This window comes from Rhinatrema bivittatum, chromosome 15 (genome assembly GCF_901001135.1).
Source record: "Rhinatrema bivittatum chromosome 15, aRhiBiv1.1, whole genome shotgun sequence".
Lineage (NCBI taxonomy): Eukaryota > Metazoa > Chordata > Amphibia > Gymnophiona > Rhinatrematidae > Rhinatrema > Rhinatrema bivittatum.
Window position 1 is genome coordinate 30388434 of NC_042629.1, and position 19824 is coordinate 30408257.

General features: G+C 45.7%; 1 protein-coding gene across 1 annotated transcript in view; it reads right to left on the reverse strand.

Moving 5' to 3' along the window:
* LOC115076483 (mucin-22-like) overlaps positions 1-5471 on the reverse strand; it is a 43784-nt gene extending 38313 nt beyond the window's left edge. Inside the window, exon 1 of the mRNA XM_029578026.1 lies at positions 5379-5471. Coding sequence (XP_029433886.1) covers positions 5379-5471 — 93 coding nt within the window. The remainder of the gene's footprint in view (positions 1-5378) is intronic.
* Positions 5472-19824: the final 14353 nt, after the last annotated feature.

The window sequence follows — 19824 nt, forward strand, 5'->3', positions numbered from 1 at the left end:
GCAGCATGACCCGGGCGCCAACCTTTCGCCCCCTACGGAACATGGCAGAAAGTGACCCCTCTCGCCTGCCTTCCCCCTTCAGTACCAGCAGCCCTGCTTGATCTTCAGCTTCCCCACCACTGGGGAAGCTGAAGATCCCCTTGGTGCCTGTCCCACCCCTGGAGAAGCACATCGATAAAGAGATCCTAAAAACTGAAACCTATTCAGACTGGGGCAGTTTAGACTGACGATTGCACAAACCCTCCCTCTCTGCACATTTGCTTTCTTCTTTATACCTCTTTCTGCCTTTACACACTGATGATCTAAAACAGAAAAACTGTTTTCTCTCCAGGGGGTTGATGGTAATACTATCTATTCTGTTACCTCTAGGGCAGTGGTTCCCTAACTTTTTTCTGCCGTGACACACCTGACAGATGGTTCTCACATGCGTGACACACTGAACACATGACCGTCACGGGGCTAAATATGCTCCGCATCCACAGGAACCCCCTCAACCCCCAACAATAGGTGCAGAGCAGAACTAAGGCCTTACCCGTACAACTGACCATACAAAAAAGATCTTCTGGTTCTGGGGTCATCTCAGTAACAGCAACATGAACACTCCCTACTACCAAGTGCAATAGCCCTATTTATGAAAAGACAGCAATTTATCACTAATGCATGTCCTATTGAGAAATCACAATAAATAAGATTGATACAAATGCCTACATGCTAGTAAAATACTTCACCTCGGTCACACACACAGAATTGACCTTTACCAAGTACAGAAAAACCACAAATTATAAATATGGAGACAGAAACTGGAATGGCAACCCCAAAAAGCCACTCTGCATTCAGTACAAACCTGGAGAAATGGAAACAGAAATATAGCACCTAACTTAGTACCAGGATCTGCAATAATGTACACAAACTAATCCGTAAAAGTTAAACCTGTATCATGGAACACACTCAAACAGTAAAAACCCAATCTATGAAATGGCAACACTTACAAACATTAAACCAGGCCCTAAACACCAATACACCTTCTATTACAAAGATAGTAAACGCTTCATTATCGCAAGGAACCTTTCCTGACTCCATCAAAAAGACATCAGTTATACCAATACCAAAAAAGAAAAATCAAGATCCCCTAGATCTAACCAACTATCGCCCAATAGCTACTCTTACATCTATAGCCAAAATCATTGAATCCATCGCACTACACCAAATTTCAAACTACACTGAAGATTACAATATACTTCATCATAATCAGCATGGTTTTAGGAAAGCTCATAGTACAGAATCTCTACTGACATCATCATTCGACACAATCATAAGAGGATTTGACTATAACACAAACTATATACTTGTTCTGATTGACATATCTGCAGCATTCGATACTCTAAATCATACCATTCTATTAGCCAACCTTCAACAAATTGGTATTACTAAGACAGCTCTCCAATGATTCACTACATTTCTATCTAATAGGCCGCAAAGAATTACTCTAGGAAAATGTAAATCAGAGTGGTATGTTGCCAAAACAGGAGTTCCACAAGGATCATCACTTCTGCACTTCTTTTCAATATATATCTTTTACCATTATGCCGCCTTCTTGACGGTCTTAACATAAATTTCAAAATATATACCGATGACATTCAATTCATCATACCTTTTTCCGATTCCTGGTCTAAAACCTTTTCCTTGTTGCAAATATATCTAACAGCTATAAAAACTTGGCTATCTCATAATAGATTAAAATTAAATGCAGCCGGAGGAGAAGGAGCAGCTGGAGGAGAAGGAAGGAGCAGCCTACTTGTTGGGAACCCCGGACCAGACGCTGTGGCGTTGAGGAGAGAAGCGAACGAGATCAGCTGAATCCCTGGTCGAGGGAGGAGGGAGGTTCGCGCCGAGAGGACGGCCCCCTTGTGACGTCATAACCAGGTGCCCTGGGACAGCATTTAAGAGAGGGCCCTGCGCCAAGTAAGCTGAGGAGAAGGAAGGAGCAGCCTACTTGTTGGGAACCCCGGACCAGACGCTGTGGCATTGAGGAGAGAAGCGAATGAGATCAGCTGAATCCCTGGTCGAGGGAGGAGGGAGGTTCGCGCCGAGAGGACGGCCCCCTTGTGACGTCATAATCAGGTGCCCCGGGACAGCATTTAAGAGAGGGCCCTGCGCCAAGTAAGCTGAGGAGAAGGAAGGAGCAGCCTACTTGTTGGGAACCCCGGACCAGACGCTGTGGCGTTGAGGAGAGAAGCGAACGAGATCAGCTGAATCCCTGGTCGAGGGAGGAGGGAGGTTCGCGCCGAGAGGACGGCCCCCTTGTGACGTCATAACCAGGTGCCCCGGGACAGCATTTAAGAGAGGGCTCTGCGCCAAGTAAGCTGAGGAGAAGGAAGGAGCAGCCTACTTGTTGGGAACCCCGGACCAGACGCTGTGGCGTTGAGGAGAGAAGCGAACGAGATCAGCTGAATCCCTGGTCGAGGGAGGAGGGAGGTTCGCGCCGAGAGGACGGCCCCCTTGTGACGTCATAACCAGGTGCCCCGGGACAACATTTAAGAGAGGGCCCTGCGGCGCGCAGCCGCCGGCGCGCAGCCGAAGCCGCGCGCCAAAGGGGCGCACCCCTGGTAAATTTTTTTTCTTTTTAATATTATGGGAAAGAAGCGTAAATCAAAGACCTGGACCTCCTCACCTACCACCCCTATGTCGAGGATACATGGACCTATGGACAACCATATTGTGCATATGGGTGAGTCCGTTGATGGGGGCAATTTAGAAGGAAATTCCCAGCTGGGAGTTTCCCTAAGCCCCAGGTCCACACAACCTCCTCAACAACCACTGAGAGAAAGTAGTGGCTTAGTAAATGTCAGAAGCCCTCTGTTAGTGACTCAGTCCCCTATGGGAAATGAGAGTTCTACAGATGGGATCAGACAATTGGTTAATACTATTCAGGGGGAGAACTCAGCCACAAATAAAGTGATACCATGTCCTATGATAGTAGAGTCAGAGATAAATGAGCAAGATGGAAGTGAAGTTGAACCTGATAATGTAACTCTATTAGATGTTTGGAGACTTTCAGTTAAAATAGATAAAAAATTAACTAGATCAACTATACAAGTTCATGATTTTTCAGTTCAAGTCAAAGCTAAATTTGAGGATTTAGAGACTAGATCTGTTAAACTTGAACAAGAAGTGGCTGGGATAAACCCACAAATCAAACTTATGCATGCTACTAATACTACCTATATTAAGGACAATTTGATGTTACAAAATCAGATTGAAGTTCTTGAGAATGAATTGAGATCATTTAACTTAAGGTTATTTAATTTTCCACAATCAAGATTAATGTCAGCCATCGAATTGTTTAATAAATATGTGGTAGAGATATTAGCATTTGAGATGGAAAAAATTCCTGTTATGTCAAAGTTATACTATTTGCCTACAAAGAGAGTGCTCCAAGTTCAGGAGGGAGGGTTAGATAGTCTGAATAGTCCAGGAGTATCCACTTTTTTGGAAGACTCCATGGACAATATTCACACTAGAGCAACGTTATTGGTTTCCTTTTCTTTAAAAAAGGATAAAGACTTATTCTTCTCAAAATACTTTCAAAATAAGGATTTTTTATTTTGCGGGCAAAAGATTTTAGTATTCCCGGATGTTTCTCGCGCAACTCAAGCGCATAGAAAACAATTTCTTTCCTTTAAGAGACAAGTCCTAGAAATAGGAGCAAGTTTCTTTCTTAAGTTTCCCTGCAAATGTCATATAATGTATAAGAACAATAAGTTTATTTTTGTAGATCCCTCACACTTGGAGCACTTTTTGCAGGATAAAAAACAGGAATAAGAAGTGTTGTTTAGGTTTTAGGTTGTATAAAAGAAAAGACACCCAGCAATAGGAACCCCTTCTCCTCCTAGATGTGGGCTGGCTTATGAGAATTATGTGTTGAAATTGAGTTATAATTTTTTTTTCCTGGAAATTCCTGGATTATTACATTTGTTTGAATGTTATAAATCAATAAAAATTAAATTAAAAAAAAAAAAAATTAAATGCAGCCAAAACTGAGTTAGTCTATCTTTCAACAGTACCAGATTCCACTCATCAACCTCCTCAAACCTTTTCATTTGATAAACAACATATACCCATAAAATTCTATGCAAGGAACTTAGGAATAACCATTGATTTGAAACTATCCCTCTCCAAGCACATATCTGAGACTGTCAAAAAATCTTTTTTCAAACTGCATATGCTTAAAAAGCTTAAACCACTTCTAATACTATCTGACTTCCGGACAATTGTACAAGCTCTGATATTGACAAATTTAGACTATTGCAACACATTATACCTAGGTTTACCACTATCTTCAATTCATCCATTACAACTCGTGCAAAATGCCACTGCAAGAATAATATATAATTTACCTCGCAAAGAACACATAACACCTACTTTACAACATTTACATTGGCTTCCCATAACTCACCGTATTAGATATAAAATTTTGTCTACCATCCATAACCAACTCTACATTGCTGACTCAGAATGGCTTTGCTCCATGTTACATATATATAAACCCCCAAGACAATTACGATCTATGAACAAATGTTTACTAGAAATACCAACAGTCAAAACTGTCAGCTTAGCCTTAATCCGAAAAAGAACTTTTTCAGTAGCAGGACCAATCTTATGGAACTCTCTTCCCGAAAGCCTCCGACTTTTATCAAACCATAAAGAATTAAAAAAAAATGTTAAAAACATACTTATTTAATGATGCATACAATATAACATAACTTCAACAATGTGTTATATTCAACAGACTTTATTTATTTAAACTTATATTGTGTCATTTTGTTTTAATTTTATGTATGTATATTTGTAAACCACCTAGACGGACATGCAAATGTCTTATTGTCGCAGTATATAAACATTTTTAAATAAATAAATTAGGAAAACAGAACAAACCATGCTGCTATAGATCCTTACACAGAAACTACAAGCTTGCAGAACACCCTTAACTGGGTCACACATGCAGAGCACAAACGGATCCTCACCAAATACAGAATAAAGAGACCAGAAAGTTCATATTTTTTGGTTTTACACTGTTGCACTGCATACAGAGTATGGCTTCTTGCTGTTTCCAGTTCATTTTTTGTTTGCATATTTCTGTTTATAAATTCCTCAAGAAAAATAAAATAATCATTCTAAAACTATACTAATATACAGAATAAACGTTTCAAAATAACTGATAAATAGCATTACATCCAATCATTAAAAACATAAAAAATGATTAAAAATTCTCCAAACACCAATAAAATATTTCAAACAGGAAACACATCACATAATACCCAATAATTAAAATGGCAGACAACTAAGAAAAATAAATTTTAAAAGCTACCTTTACTTACCCTTTCTAGCAACTTTCCTACTTCTTTTCCTTGCAGGCCAGTAGCACTCATGAGAAGCAGCAGTGGCTGATTAGGCTCTACCCTCATGGTCATCTTCCTTAGGGCCCACGACCAGTTTCTCTGTCTCTTACCAAATCACACACACACACACACATACACACACACACACACACAGACACCAGTCACAACCCCACAAACAAATTCTGTCTCTCACACACATCAGTCACTTCCCTGACCAGTTTCTCTCTCTCTCTCTCTCTCACACCAGTCACCTCCCTGATTGGTCTCTCACACACACCAGTCACCTCCTTGACCAGTCTCTCTTTCTCTCACACACACCAGTCACTTCCCTGACCAGTCTTTCTCTCTCACACAGTCTCCTCCCTAACCAGTTTCTTGCTCTGTCACACACAAATCACCTCTCTGACCAGTCTCTCTCGCTCACATTGCCATTTCTCAATCACATTCAGGCTTTCTGTCTCACACGTTTACATACATGCTCTCTCTCACTTGCACGTATATTGGCTTATTCTCTCTTTCTCACTCGCTCACCACACCCCCTCCCCCAGCACACATGGCAGCTGCAGCAGCCTCCTCCTCCAGCCCCCGCGGCCCAAGAAAGCAGAGTCTCATCGGCCGCAGGGCTCATGCTGCTCTGCCTCCTCATGTTGATTGCCGGCTGCTGCTGCTGCTGCTATTTTTGGTCCTTTCTTCTTCCTGCATGCCCCATTGAACATCACTTCCTCTTCCAGGCCGCAGGGGCGGGAACAAGAAAAGGCCATGTTGCTGTTGCCGGCTTCCGTGAACACTGCTGCTGTTCCCGTCCGGCCTTGAATGTGCTGATAGCCCAAGCAGGAATGGCAGCAGTGTTCATCAAAGAATTGTCTGCATCCGGCTGGGGTGGAGGACAAGGGAAGGAAGAGCAATGGGAGACCGGGAAGCATGGAACACACCTACCAGTGCTTGGCCACACACCAGCTGGGAATCGCTGCTCTAACATGTCTAACATGCCCTTCTAACCTTCAGGCCGATACAGTACAGTTAACCTGCCATTGGACGCACGTTTTCCCTTACCCCTTATTCAGTAAGGGGCGAAAAACGCGAGTCCAACCCGCGGCACTTAATAGCGCCCTCAACATGCAAATGCATGCTGATAGCCCTATTAGGTATTCCTGCGCGATTCAGAAAGTAAAATGTGCAGCCAAGCCGCACATTTTACTTTCAGAAATTAACTCCTACCCAAAGGTAGGCGCTAATTTCTTCCGGCACCGGGAAAGTGCACAGAAAAGCAGTAAAAACTGCTTTTCTGTGCCCCCTCCGACTTAATATCATGGCGATATTAAGTCGGAGGTCCCGAAGAGTAAAAAAAGTTTTTAAAAAAAATTGGAAGTCGGCCGGCCGCTGTCGGGTCGAAAACCGGACGCTCAATTTTGCCGGCGTCCTGTTTCCGAGCCCGTGGCTGTCAGCGGGCTCGAGAACCGACGCCGGCAAAATTGAGCATCGGCTGTCAAACCCGCTGACAGCCACCGCTCCTGTCAAAAAGAAGGTGCTAGGGACGCGCTAGTGTCCCTAGCGCCTCCTTTTGCCCGTTTCGACCGCACCACCTAATTTAAATACTGTATCGCGCGCACAGTCTGCTCTCCTGCAGACTTTACTGAATCGGTCTGCATGTCCTAATTGTGGTAACAGGACCCCCAGGGGCATCACCACACTGCGGAGATAAGAAGATATCAAAACAAAGGTCAGTGTTTAAAATCATGAGAGGTCTAGAACGGGTAGATGTGAATCGGTTATTTACTCTTTCGGATAGTAGAAGGACTAGGGGACACTCCATGAAGTTAGCATGTGGCACATTTAAAACTAATCGGAGAAAGTTCTTTTTTACTCAACGCACAATTAAACTCTGGAATTTGTTGCCAGAGGATGTGGTTCGTGCAGTTAGTATAGCTGTGTTTAAAAAAGGATTGGATAAGTTCTTGGAGGAGAAGTCCATTACCTGCTATTAAGTTCACTTAGAGAATAGCCACTGCCATTAGCAATGGTAACATGGAATGGACTTAGTTTTTGGGTACTTGCCAGGTTCTTATGGCCTGGATTGGCCACTGTTGGAAACAGGATGCTGGGCTTGATGGACCCTTGGTCTGACCCAGTAAGGCATTTTCTTATGTTCTTATGTTCTTAAGACTATGTCTGGAAGATAATAACAGGATAGCCAGGTTAAGAAATTTGGTGGGAATAGGATTTGTTTTAACAATATATGGAAGATTATGTTCCCTCTGCAAAAGCTTACAGAGTTCTGGGGAGATTTTTTTCTGTAGTTTTGCTGGAGGCTCAAATATGCTTGTGGACTCTCAGGTTCTAACAGTGCTGGAAATTCAGCAAGATACAGAAATTTCTTGGATGTGCTGGAGAACTGGAAGATTCACCTCTCTTCAAGCAAGCATTAGTGAAGTAGAATTGAGGTCTCACTAGAGGCCATCATGAAGAAGGTGAGCTCAATGGTGAAGAGAAATGCTGCATAAACTTGAGAAATAGAGTATTATCAGTCCCTCATTCTATCCTCTGCCAACCAACCTTCACCAGCTATTCTCCTTCATCTCTTCTTGCTCCTTTTCCCTTCTTCCCTTCTTTAATTCTTCCCTCTCCTCTGACATAGTCCATGAGTTCTTCAAGATGAGTGTGGTCTCGCCCATCCTGAAGAAACCTCCCTTGATTCTAGCTCCCTATCTGGCTACGGATTTATCACTTTCCTTCCCTTTATTTCTAAAGCTGTGGAAAGAATGGTGGATCGGCAAACACTAACTCGGGGATAGGCAACTCCGTCCTCAAGTGACACAAGCAGGTCTGGTTTTCAGGATATCCATAATGAACATGTAAATAGAGGCAGTCAGTACATGCAAATATATCTCATGCATATTCATTATGGATAACCTGAAAACCAGACCTGTTTACACTCGAGGACTGAATTTGCTTACCCCTACTCTAGACCACCATCTCTCTACCAATATTATGGACCCATTCCGAACTGGATTCAGAGCACTACTCTTGCCTGAAATTGTGCTTTTTATACCTCTCCTGCAATGTCTGCCCTTCTCGCATCCTAAATGGAGCAGAACCTCCGGTTGACTGCACTCAGGGAGCTACAATGCCAAGGTTCATCTGGCCAAGAGGGAGGAAGCTTAACTTCCTGGGCCCTTGGCATGGACATATCCGTGGTCAACTGCAAGCCAGTCCCAAACCACTGCTCATCATTTCTGTGTCAGGAAGGGGCCCAAAGAGACCCACAAAAAAATAAAAGAAGTCCATTAACTGCTATTAATCAAGTTGACTTAGGGAATAGCCACTGCTATTAATTGCATCAGTAGCATGGGATCTTCTTAGTGTTTGGGTAATTGCCAGGTTCTTGTGGCCTGGTTTGGCCTGTGTTGGAAACAGGATGCTGGGCTCGATGGACCCTTGGTCTGACCCAGTATGGCAATCTCTTATGTTCTTATGTTCTCCCTCCTCTCATAAAGGTTTTTAAGTGGATGGCAAATAATAAACTCTTGAAACAGGAGCAACAAGATTTCTGGCATTTTCAAACCTCTAAAAAGTATTTACTCAACATTTTCATCGGCAACATCAATTGCCTCCCAGGAAAATTAATAAGGTGAATATTACACTGCCAGATACGTTTTCAGTTTAATTATGTAAGAAAACATGACCTTTGGAAATAGTCCCAATTGAATCTTGCATAGCAGTCACCGCAGAATCTGTTTCCGCTTTCTGAGATAAAGAAGACACCTCTTCTTGCCTACTTTGCAGGGCTGATGAAAAGCCTAGCTGTTGAGTCACAGTTATCCGTCTATCTTTAAGATAGCCGGCTTTACCGCTGCATATCCCTCCAAAGTTAGTTGAGTAAGTTTATCCAGCTAACTCTGCAATCAGGCCAGTGACTATTACCCCCAAAAAGTCAGCTAAGATGTGACAAAAACTGCAAATGATTTGGAAGCTAAGCATTTGGGAGGTGCTGCTAGAGCACATGAATCCCTTTGTGTCCTTGGCTACTCCATCACAGAAGAGGCAGAAGGTCAGCCCCAAGGCTGTCATTGTATCTTGCACATTGCCATTGCTCTTCAACTGCGGTCTTCCTCTAGTCACACACTGAAATGAAACAGAGGTAGTGACTTACACTTATTACCTAACAAACTATCGGGCCAATTCAGTATGGTGCGCTCGGCCGAGCGCACCTTTAGCCCCGGTTTGGCCGCGCGTTTTTGACACGCTATTTTTACCCCTTATACAGTAAGGGGTAATAGTGCGTCGAAAACGTGCAGCCAACCTCCCCCCGAAACTAATAGCGCCCGCAACATGCAAATGCATGTTGATGGGCCTATTAATCATTCCCGCGTGATACAGAAAGTAAAATGTGCAGCCAAGCCACACATTTTACTTTCAGAAATTAACGCCTGCCCAAAGGCAGAAGTTAATTTCGGCTGGCCCAGGGAAAGGTAGTGACTTACACTACTTTTCTGTGCACCCTCCGACTTAATATCATAGCGATATTAAGTTGGAGGCCCCAAAATTAAAAAAAAAAATTTTAATAAAAAAAAAATAAATTTTAAATCGGCCCGCGGCTTGGAAGACAGACACTCAGTTTAGCCGGCGTCCATTTTCCGAACCCGTGACTGTCAACAGGTTCGAGAACCGACGCCGGTAAAATTGAGCATCGGCTGTCAAACCCGCTGACAGCCACCGCTTCTGTCAAAAAGGAGGTGCTAGGGACGCGCTAGTGTCCCTAGCACCTCCTTTTACCGCGGGCCCTCATTTAAATACTCGATCGCGTGCCCAGGAGCATTTCTGTGTTATATCCACCTGATCACTAACTAGCGTGTGAACAAACACTACACAAAACAGTAAGCGTGAGGTAAATTGAGCATGCTCTGTCCTCTTTTTCTCTTTCTCCCCCACTTGCTTGGCAACTGAATAACAGGAAGCCTGGGATATGGGACTGGTTGTCAATGGGGGGGGGGGAGGAGCGGGAGAGCACGTAGACCCCCATGAGAGGAGTCTGAAGGAGAATAGAGAGGTTGAGAAGAATTAAAACGGATGTCTGCACGGCGAGTCTAGCAGCTTGTGCATTACCTTTTCATTGTTTGTTCACTGTTCCTGTTCTATGGGTTATTAGCGAATGAGCGGGTGAGGGCGAGCTTCGGCGTCAATAAGGGTCATGAAAGGGTAGAGTGTGAAGAAATGGTTGGTGAGAGAATGGAGCGACTGTGCATGTGTGTGGGTGGGCGTATTGGGAAGGAGAGGGAGAAGGGTGAGAGTGTCAGGAGAAGGGTAGAGGGAGGTTAGAGAACAGACAGGCCAGAGGAGTGCAGAAGTGACCCATTAGATACCAGGTGAAAGAACTCAGGACACCACAGCGGGGGCGGTCGGGGGGTGGGGGTGGGTGAGGAAGGAAAAGGAGGAGCCATAAAGGAAGAGGGACTCCATAGCAATGAACCTCTTATGCCTGCTGAGGAGGTAGAGGGCGTTCAGGAGGAGGAGATGCAAGAGGAGGTGGAGGAAGAGAAGGATCCAGGCTACAAACTCCTGGAGCAGGGGCCTGACCCCGCCAACAGATGTGGCGCTTCAGGCAAGAAGAAAATGATCCCATTCTGTCTTGGGGAGACTCCGCAAGGAAATCCCTGGCAGCAAAGGACTGCAGGGGAAACAAACAGCATCAGGCAGCAGAAAGCCTGGAGTGTCCCTCGGGTGACCCATCACTGCCAGGACATTAAACCAGGCCTCGAGAAAAGGCTACAAAGATTGAAAAAGATAGCGTAGAACTAGAAAAGGTATAGAGAAGGACAACAAAAACGATAAAGGGAATAGAACGGCTCCCCTACGAAGTGAGATTAGGCCTCTTTATACTTGTAAATACTGCCAGCCTTGGTTTTTTTTGGGTGTTCCTGGGGTGAAGGGAGAGAGATCCCACCCGCTAACACTTTCTTCCCCAGCAGACACCAAGCACCCAAGGGCCAATAGAGAGTGCCCAAGGGGGGCTCCCGACAGGCTGGTGCTGGACCCAGGAACCGGGCACGAGATATTACACAGAAGCTAGAAAAAGAATAGAAGCACTTGTATGATTGACCTGAAGGTCTGAATAAATGAAAAAGCTGGCATTCAGGATCTAATTCTGTCTGTGGAATGGGGGCAGGTTTGGGGAGGGGGGAGCAGTCAGGACCTAGCAGTTTCCCCCTACAATTTTGCTCTTCAAGTTTGGTTGGAGCGAGGGCTGAGATATGGCCCTATGAGCTGTCATTTACAACTACCCCTGGATTTTTCCCCTGTGTTGTATCCATCATCTCAGTCTGGGTCCTCGCTGGGGTCTCCTTCTGGAACCCTGTAATCAGGAGGCCTAACTCTGGCTACTAGGTGTCGCCTTTTTGTAATGACTGGGATTCCCTCTCCCCGGGGCTCTGAACGCTGCCTCTGCAGCATCAGTAGCCCCAGCCAGCCTGGAGAGTGGAAGATCTGACCTGGAAATCAAAGCCAGGTCTTCTAGCCACCAGGCTAGCCCCATAATTCTGTCTGTTGAGATTAAAAGCTCAGCTGATCTATTTGAATGGTCCAGGACCCCAACAAAAGCAGTGCAATGCTCTCGTACTGAAACACCCAGGGTCTCCAATTTCTCTTGTACCCATCCCCAAACACCATTATTGTTGTAAGAGTTCTGGGGTGGGGGTGGGGGTTGTTAACTCAAAGAGATTCCTCATCAGTTCCTGTGTTCAGAGAGCCCTGTGCATCCTTGAATTGCCCCAGTTCCTCCCAGAAACCTTCTTACGCTCAGAGGCTGCTCACCATCCCCTACTCTCCGTCCCAGGGCTTGCCGTCCCTCAGTATCCCAGTTCCATTTTGCAGGAGTGATCTTATAAAAGAGGTTACCTTTTGAGTACGTGTGGGGAGAAGCTGGGGGAGGTGTGGGAAGGGATCCCAAGGAACTCTGTGCTTGCAAATTCTTGCCTGAGGTAGGAATCAGGATATTTGGGCTGGAGGCTTTTGCATCCTATTCCGGACGTTCCAGGATTTCAGTAGAATTGTATTTTGAGCCATGGCCAATAGGTGGCAGTAGAATCATACTTGGAGTTAAGGCTGCAGTTTGGCTCTTTGTCAAATAAAGAACAGGCTCATCCACATTGTGCTCCTGCAGCAGAGATTACAAACCTTTATTTTCAGATATTTTCATTTCCTTAGCCTTATAATCTTGATATATTTTAGTTCAATTTGTGTTGAGGCATCAGTCCTCACTTTTATTTAGAGTTTGTTTCATTTCTTTAGACTTTTATTTGATTTGTTTGTTTTAGGGAAAGGCAGCTGCTCTGCAGTCTCTCTCTCTCCTTCCCCCATTCACCACACACACATACACTCTCTCTCTCTCACTTACTTTTCTTTGTTGTAGGGTGAAGTTTTAGTTAGGCAGGGACAGTTTTTCAGGGATTTGGTTTTAGGGTGAGTTTTGTTTTAGGCAGGGTTATATTCAAAGCACATTTCCTTGCTTTACAGTTTTAAGTTCTGTTGTGCTCTTTCCTTCAGCCTCCCATTGGAGCTAAAGGAAGAGTTTTATTTCAGTTGTTTTGTTTGATTTAGTTATTTAATTTCAGCCCTTCCCCCTATAATTGCCTTTTTTGATTTTATTTTAGTTTTATAAGTTAAAAGAGCAGCAAGCTCTTAGCTTTTTATTTTCTTTATTTAATCACTGGGACTCCTGGAGCTCTGGGAGGGGGAGGGCTCAGCTGCTCAGCCGGGCCACAAGCTCTGAAGCCCAGCTGAGCTCTGATCAGACACCTGCTGCAGGCCTTCCCGGAGCAGCCTTTTCTAAGGAAGTTTTATTTCCAGTTATTTTGTACTTCTCACTCCCCTGTGCAGTCTCTTTTTAAATTTTGGAGCACAGGTTCACTTGTTCAGTTAAAACTTCACTGTCATTTCACTTATTTTTACACATTTATTTTAATTTTTAAAAAATTAGAAAAAACAGTCACACTTTAAGCGATCCTTCTCACCTCCCTTTAATTTTGATAGAGGCTGCTTCAGTCCCAGTCCCTATTGCCTGTACCTCGATAGAAAGAACAGGCTAGGAAATGGGGACGAAGCAGCCTCAAGCAGGCTCTAAGAAAGCTGGGGGGAAAAAGGTGCCAGCTGGAAGTCAATACCAAAGAAGAACATCTGTGACTTTCTGGCTGGATCCCCAAAAGTTGCAGCTGCACCCTCCTATTACTGCACCCCCTCAAAATGCAGCATCTGACCCAGCAGCAGGTAATAATGACCTCTCTGCTGCTGCTGGGCACAATACTCCTGGCCCAGCACTATTATCTGCTGGGGCAGAGACCCTTATTGTAGGGGACCCTTTAGTGGCTGGCAGTACTACACCAGCCACGGAAAACACCATTCCTGCCTCAGCTCCTTCCACCACTGAAGAAGCCATTCTGGCCGACACTACCCTTCCTTCCACCTCAGAGGTGGCTGCGTCGCCGGCCAGAGAGACAAGCGGTGTCCCTGCTGCTGTGGAAATTACTAAAACAGCTCAGGCAGCAGCAGCGCACTATAAAGATAAATCTCAGAGCTCAAGTTCCTCCCCGGTTATTGCTTCCACTTCTGCTGTAGTTAAACTGCAGCAAACAAGGTCCTATGTGGCAGTGGTGTCGGGTGCAGCAGCTGAGGCCTCTGCCAGGAGGGATGGAGGACGAGCACAACACCCAGGATCAGGCAGTAGAGCCCCAGACCCAATACAGTATGTCACCTACCCCTTCCACAGACTAAATCGGAGACAAGGGGTAAGGTGTCCAGCAAAGGGAGGGGCAACTATCGAGGACCAAGTTATGGCACTGGTCAATGTGGTGGGTCCTGCAGCCATTGTGGCAGCTGGCAGGATGTACAGAAAAATAGTATTTTTCCTTTGCATGCTGGCCTCCACTCGTTCAGCAATTGTAAAGGGCAGAGTGGAGGAGGGGGACTTCGTACCAGTTGAACCTCTGGAGATCTTCGGAACCAAGGTGGTGCTATCAGATGTGACACCCTATATTCCTGAGGCAGTAATAATGGGTCACCTGCGCACCCTGCGGGAGGTTCGCTCTCCCATCACCTTGATATGCCTGGGGTGCAGGCACAGGACTAGTATACGCCACTTCCTGTCCTATAGAGTACAGGTGAGCCATTACAGGACCCAAGTTTGGAAGTATTGCACTGATATCACCACCAGATGGCATCATCGTGTGGCTGACCTAAAATAGGCCTGGTTCCCCCACCCCCCTCCAGAGAGAGGCTATATGCAGCTCATGCTCCTGCGGCAGAAATTAAAAAAAACTTTATTTTCATATATTTAGCTTTATTATTTTGACATATTTTAGTTAAGTTTGTGTTGAGGAACCACTGTTCATTTTTATTTGATTTGTATATTGACTGCAGCCTCTCTTCCCTTCCCCCATTCACTCAAACACACACTTTTATTAGTTTTAGAGTAAGGTTTTATTTAGGCAGGGCTAGTTTTGGAGGGCTTTCGTTTTAAAGTGAGTTTTATTTTTATGCAGGCACATTTTCTTTCTTATTTGTTTGCTCTCCTCCTCAGGCTCCCAGAGGAGCTGACAGGTAGGGCTCTTTATCTATTATTTTGTTTGATTTAGTTATTTCATTTCAACACTTCCCCTATAATTCAGAGGGGGAATAACTCAGCTGCTCAGCCGGGTCACGAGCTCTGCAGCCCGGCTGAGCGCTAATTGGGCACCTGCAGGCCTTCCTTCCTGGAGCAGCCAAGCAGCTTTTTCTCTAAGTAAGTTTCATTTTTAGTTTTTGTACTTCTCAATCCCTTTTTAATTTTTTGGAACACAGGTTCACTTTTTCATTTAAGACTACACAGGTATTTCACTTATTGTTACACATTTAATTCTATAAATAAAAAATGCAAAAAAAAAAAAAAAGTCACATTTAAGAGATCCTTCACCTCCCTTTTAATTTCATTAAAGGCTACTTCAAGACTGGTCCCCATGGCCGATATTTGCAAAGATAGGACAGCATGGGCAACAGGGAAGAGCAGCCTCAAACCGGCTCTGGTAAAAGCCAGGGAGGGAGGGGAAGCACCGGCTGGAAGTCCATGCCAAAGCCAACATCCATCAAGTTCTGGGGGCACCCATAAAGCTGCAGCAACAACATCAGCAGCAGCAGCTGTGATCCCCCTCCCCTCCTCCAATTACTGCGCTCCCTGGCAGTGCAGCTACTAACCCCACAGCAGCTCAGATTAGTATCACCCCCTGGTGGTCTGTTTCTGTACTGCATGAAGTCTTGAAGACCATAGTACAATAGAGGAGGAGGGACTTGCCAAGTCTGCTCTTTCAAATTATGCCCATTAACCTGACTCCTGGGGGGAAATTGTGTAAATATCTCTCAGGAACATTCATTGTGGAAATCCGGAAAAAGCAGACCTGTTTGTGACACCAGAGTCCGCCGTGCATGGTCTCATGCTGGGCTCTCGGACTGCAACACCCACTTCCTGTAACATTTTTCCTGTGTTTATGCATACACAGACTGGCCCAGAGCCCTGAAGACATTCCTGTACAATCCTGTAATTTCCTTTGTGAACTGTAATAATTACAAAAAAAAACAAAATGTACTATGCACACTTGGACAATTTACAGTTTGAGAACAGCGGGCTTTTAAATAGATGCACGGGCGTGCAAACATAACAAAATCTTCCATGAGGCTCCTTCACGGACTACCGAGGCTGTGATCCTGACGCGAAAGCCCGGAAACCCGTAGCTGATGGAAATTTATCTCTACACTTTATCGTGACCCCCCTTGATAAGGTGGAATATTAAACATGCGTAGATAGCAGAGCGAGCCGCTGGGCGTGAGGCCCGTCCTGTTTCCCAGCGCCCCTGGCAGCAGTTCCCCAGCGAGCTTTAAGTCTGTGATTCCTGGGAAGAAACCTATGGGAATCCCCCTGGGGAGGGTTTAAAAATCAGCTGAAAACCTCCCCCCCCCCCCCCCCCCCGGGTAACAGCATGAGCGTGATTGCCTGGGAGGGATAGGGCAGGGAATGCGGCAGCCTACATACTTTTCCCTTTTCAAGGCTGCAGACGTTGTCTGGGGGGAAAAAAAGGTGGCTGCAGAAAAAGCCCTTGAAAATGTCTGCTGTTCCTTTTTCCTGAGGCAAGTAGCCCAGCTGTTTTGAAAACTGTAGATAATAAGAGCATGGTGAGGAGGGACTTTTTCCTGTCAGAGAGAGAAAGCGGTAATTATTTTGGCAAAGAAAGAGGGCAGGCCTTGCTGGTGGCTCTCAGCGTGGGGAGAGGCATCTGAGCTGGCAGAGCCTCCAGTGCACTTCACAGAGGACGCGCCGACTCGGACCACACCTTTATTGGGAAAGCGAAAACGCCACAGCAGAGTACAAGTATTAAAATAACTGCATTATTCTGCATCAAAAATAGAAGCCATAGGAGAATCTTTTTTGTGTCTCCAGACACTAACAGCCTGCGGTATATAGTACACAAGAGCCAGCCATGTGCTGGCCAGACCCGTCACTCAGACCTGCACTTCCGAGAACGAGCTGCGGCACGTCCCTGACGTCTGTCTGGAGCACAGGAAAGCCCAGCAGAAGCTGCAGCGAGCAGAGCATCCTGTGACTGCCACGCAAGCCAACCCGGGGCAGTTCTCCCATGGGAGGGAGGAACCCCGAAGCGACCATCATGAAGGGCAAAAGAGCGGAAGGGTAAGGCACGGGCTTCTTTGCTCTGCCTTCTCCATGCTTTACCCCTTCCCGAAATGACAAGAGGAGAGGGACGGGATTAGGGAACAGAGTGGCTTTTCTTTGCCCCCCGCTAGCTCCTGTTCTCTGTTGAGACCAGGAGGGAAGGGGCTGGAATAGGAAGCAAAGCAGATTTTCTTTGCTCTGTCCCTTCCAGCCTTGCCCTTCCCCTCCAGTTCTCATTGGGGGTGGCTGGAGTAGGAGGCAGAAGGCAGAGTGAGATTTAGCATAGCTGGGAGGCAGCAAATCTCATGTGGGCCTGCTGCCCCCCTCCCCCACAGATTTTTGCCACCCTAGGCAAAGGTTGTCCCCCTATAAGACTCTGTTCCCTATATGGATAACATTTCTAGAATGACAAATAAGGAAAAGACCCAAACCTTTTGGAACAGGGAGTCTCAACTTTGCTCCTCAAAGTCCTCGAGCAGGTCTGGCTTTCGGAGTAAGTAAAAAAAATGAAAATGACCCTGGTCTTGGACCAAGTGTAGCAATGCATCTGATGAATATTAATGGTGGACATCCAGAAAACCAGGCCTGTTTTGAGCCTTTGAGGATTGGCTTTGAGAAAAACTGTTTCAGGAGGTGTGCACTCCAGCACAGAATAATCAGTAGCAAAGTTTACCAGCAGAGGGCTCCACATGACCACAAACCAAGAGAAGTGAAATGCTAAGGGCCAGATTTTCTAATCTACGCCCGATTTTGTAACATGCGTGCGCAGCCGCGCGCATGTTATAAAATCCGAGGTTGGCGCGCGCAAGGGGGTGCACACTTGCGCACCTTGAGCGCGCCGAGCCCTAGGGGAGCCCTGATGGCTTTCCACGTTCCCTCCGAGGCCACTTTCCTTTTGCCTCCCCGCACCTTCCCCTATCTAACCCGCCCTTCAGACCTACGTAAATCCCCGCCTCCCCCCCCACCCCCACCTTTATTATTTAAGTTGGGCCTGCCTCCGGGCAGGCGTAGGTTGCGCACGCCGGCTGAGTAGGCCTTCGGAGGCCTCTGGCCATGCTCCCATCCTGCCCTGGACTGCCCATTCTCCGCCCCTTTTTTCAAGCCTCAGGACATGCGCGCGTCACCGAGCCTATGCAAAATAGGCTCGGTGACGCGCGCAGGAGCGGGTTTTCGGGGTTACACGCGTAATATACGTGCGAAACCCTTTGAAAATCCGCCCCTAAGTGTGCGATGCCTGGAGTAGAAAGGTACCATAAAATCAGAGAGAGAGTGCCAGGATGCCACCTGCAGCCATACCAACAGGTCATATACCCTCTTTTACAGCTCCACTCAGTCTGCTATATATGGTGAACCATTTCTGAGGTGGGGACCAACTCTGACAGACCCCAGGACCTGCCAGAGTTCCAGGTCACCCGCCTAAAATTTACATCTCTAACATTTTTCACCAGCCAGGACTAACAAACTACAAGTATTGCAATAGTAAAACATTTCACATTGTGCAACTGGAGCTGAGAATTATGCTACAAAGGTAGCGTTTATGTGCTTTGTTGCTCACCATGGCTCAACTCTTCCTCTGGGACTTCTTTCATGGCCCATTGGCCTGTGTCCCATAGCTGCCCTGGACTCTGCTCAGTGAACAGACGGGCAACCATGGGGCTCAGCTAGGGGCAACCGTGCCGCCACAGGACTGTGGGGAAATATTACTTTGAATTATTATTTGATCCTTTAACAAATATGGGACCACACTGAGTGTAAATGGGAAAACTCCCCCATACTCTTCAGTTTAAAGCATGTCTTGAGTGGAAGCTGACCCGGTGGCAGCAGTTCTGTGAGTTTCGGCTCACATCTGCTTAACTCACAGGTAAAACACACTGACTATTTTTACAGCCACCATTCCCTGTACAGTGGAATGAGACTCCAAAGCTCAGGATGTGTTTTTTCCTATATACAATTAGACAAGATGAAGAATGAACGACTAAACAAGTAAACTTCTGAAAACTGGCAAAACTCTGTACCTGGTGGTAACAGTGACCCATGTACTAATGAACTTTTCAGGCTTAGCACTGGTGCTCAGAATTCTGCTTATAATCACTTTCATTTATTCCCAATTACTGCAGGGAGAACATGGAACATGATGCATGAGATGTGGTTCTTTTCAATATAGCTAATGTCAACAAAGTGCCTGCTACCACCAGCTACAGGGGAAACATAGCCAGAGCTTTCTAATCTATTCTCGCTGTGTAGGACTTGGGGGTGCAAAATAACAGAATATTTTAAGCAGTAAGACAAGCAGAGGTGAGCGTGGAGTCACAGAGCAGGGAGAGACAGGGCATCCCCTGCAGGTCTCATTATTACCCAGAGATTTTATCACCAAAAGAGAACTGAAAAAAAGAGGGAAGGGAGAACATGAAAATAAATGTCTGTTATTTTTGTCCCAATAAGAGAGAAGACTCCTGATGAAAAAAGAGAGCTCGTATCTCCAAATGGTGGTCTTATCATCTGATAACCTGAGGAAAAAAATACAGCCTGGTCTTCCTATTCCACTTTCACGCAGCAGTGGCTTCTAAAAAACTGCGATATTCTTTTACCAATACAAAGCACAGATATAACCTGCTAATCACAAAGTGGCTGCAGCCAGCAGAGGCAGTGCAAGAGCCAAGGCCTTGATATGATTTCTGGGGGAGAGGTTCTTCAGCAGTCACTAGGCAAACATAGTAGGACGCCTCACGTCTTTGCAGT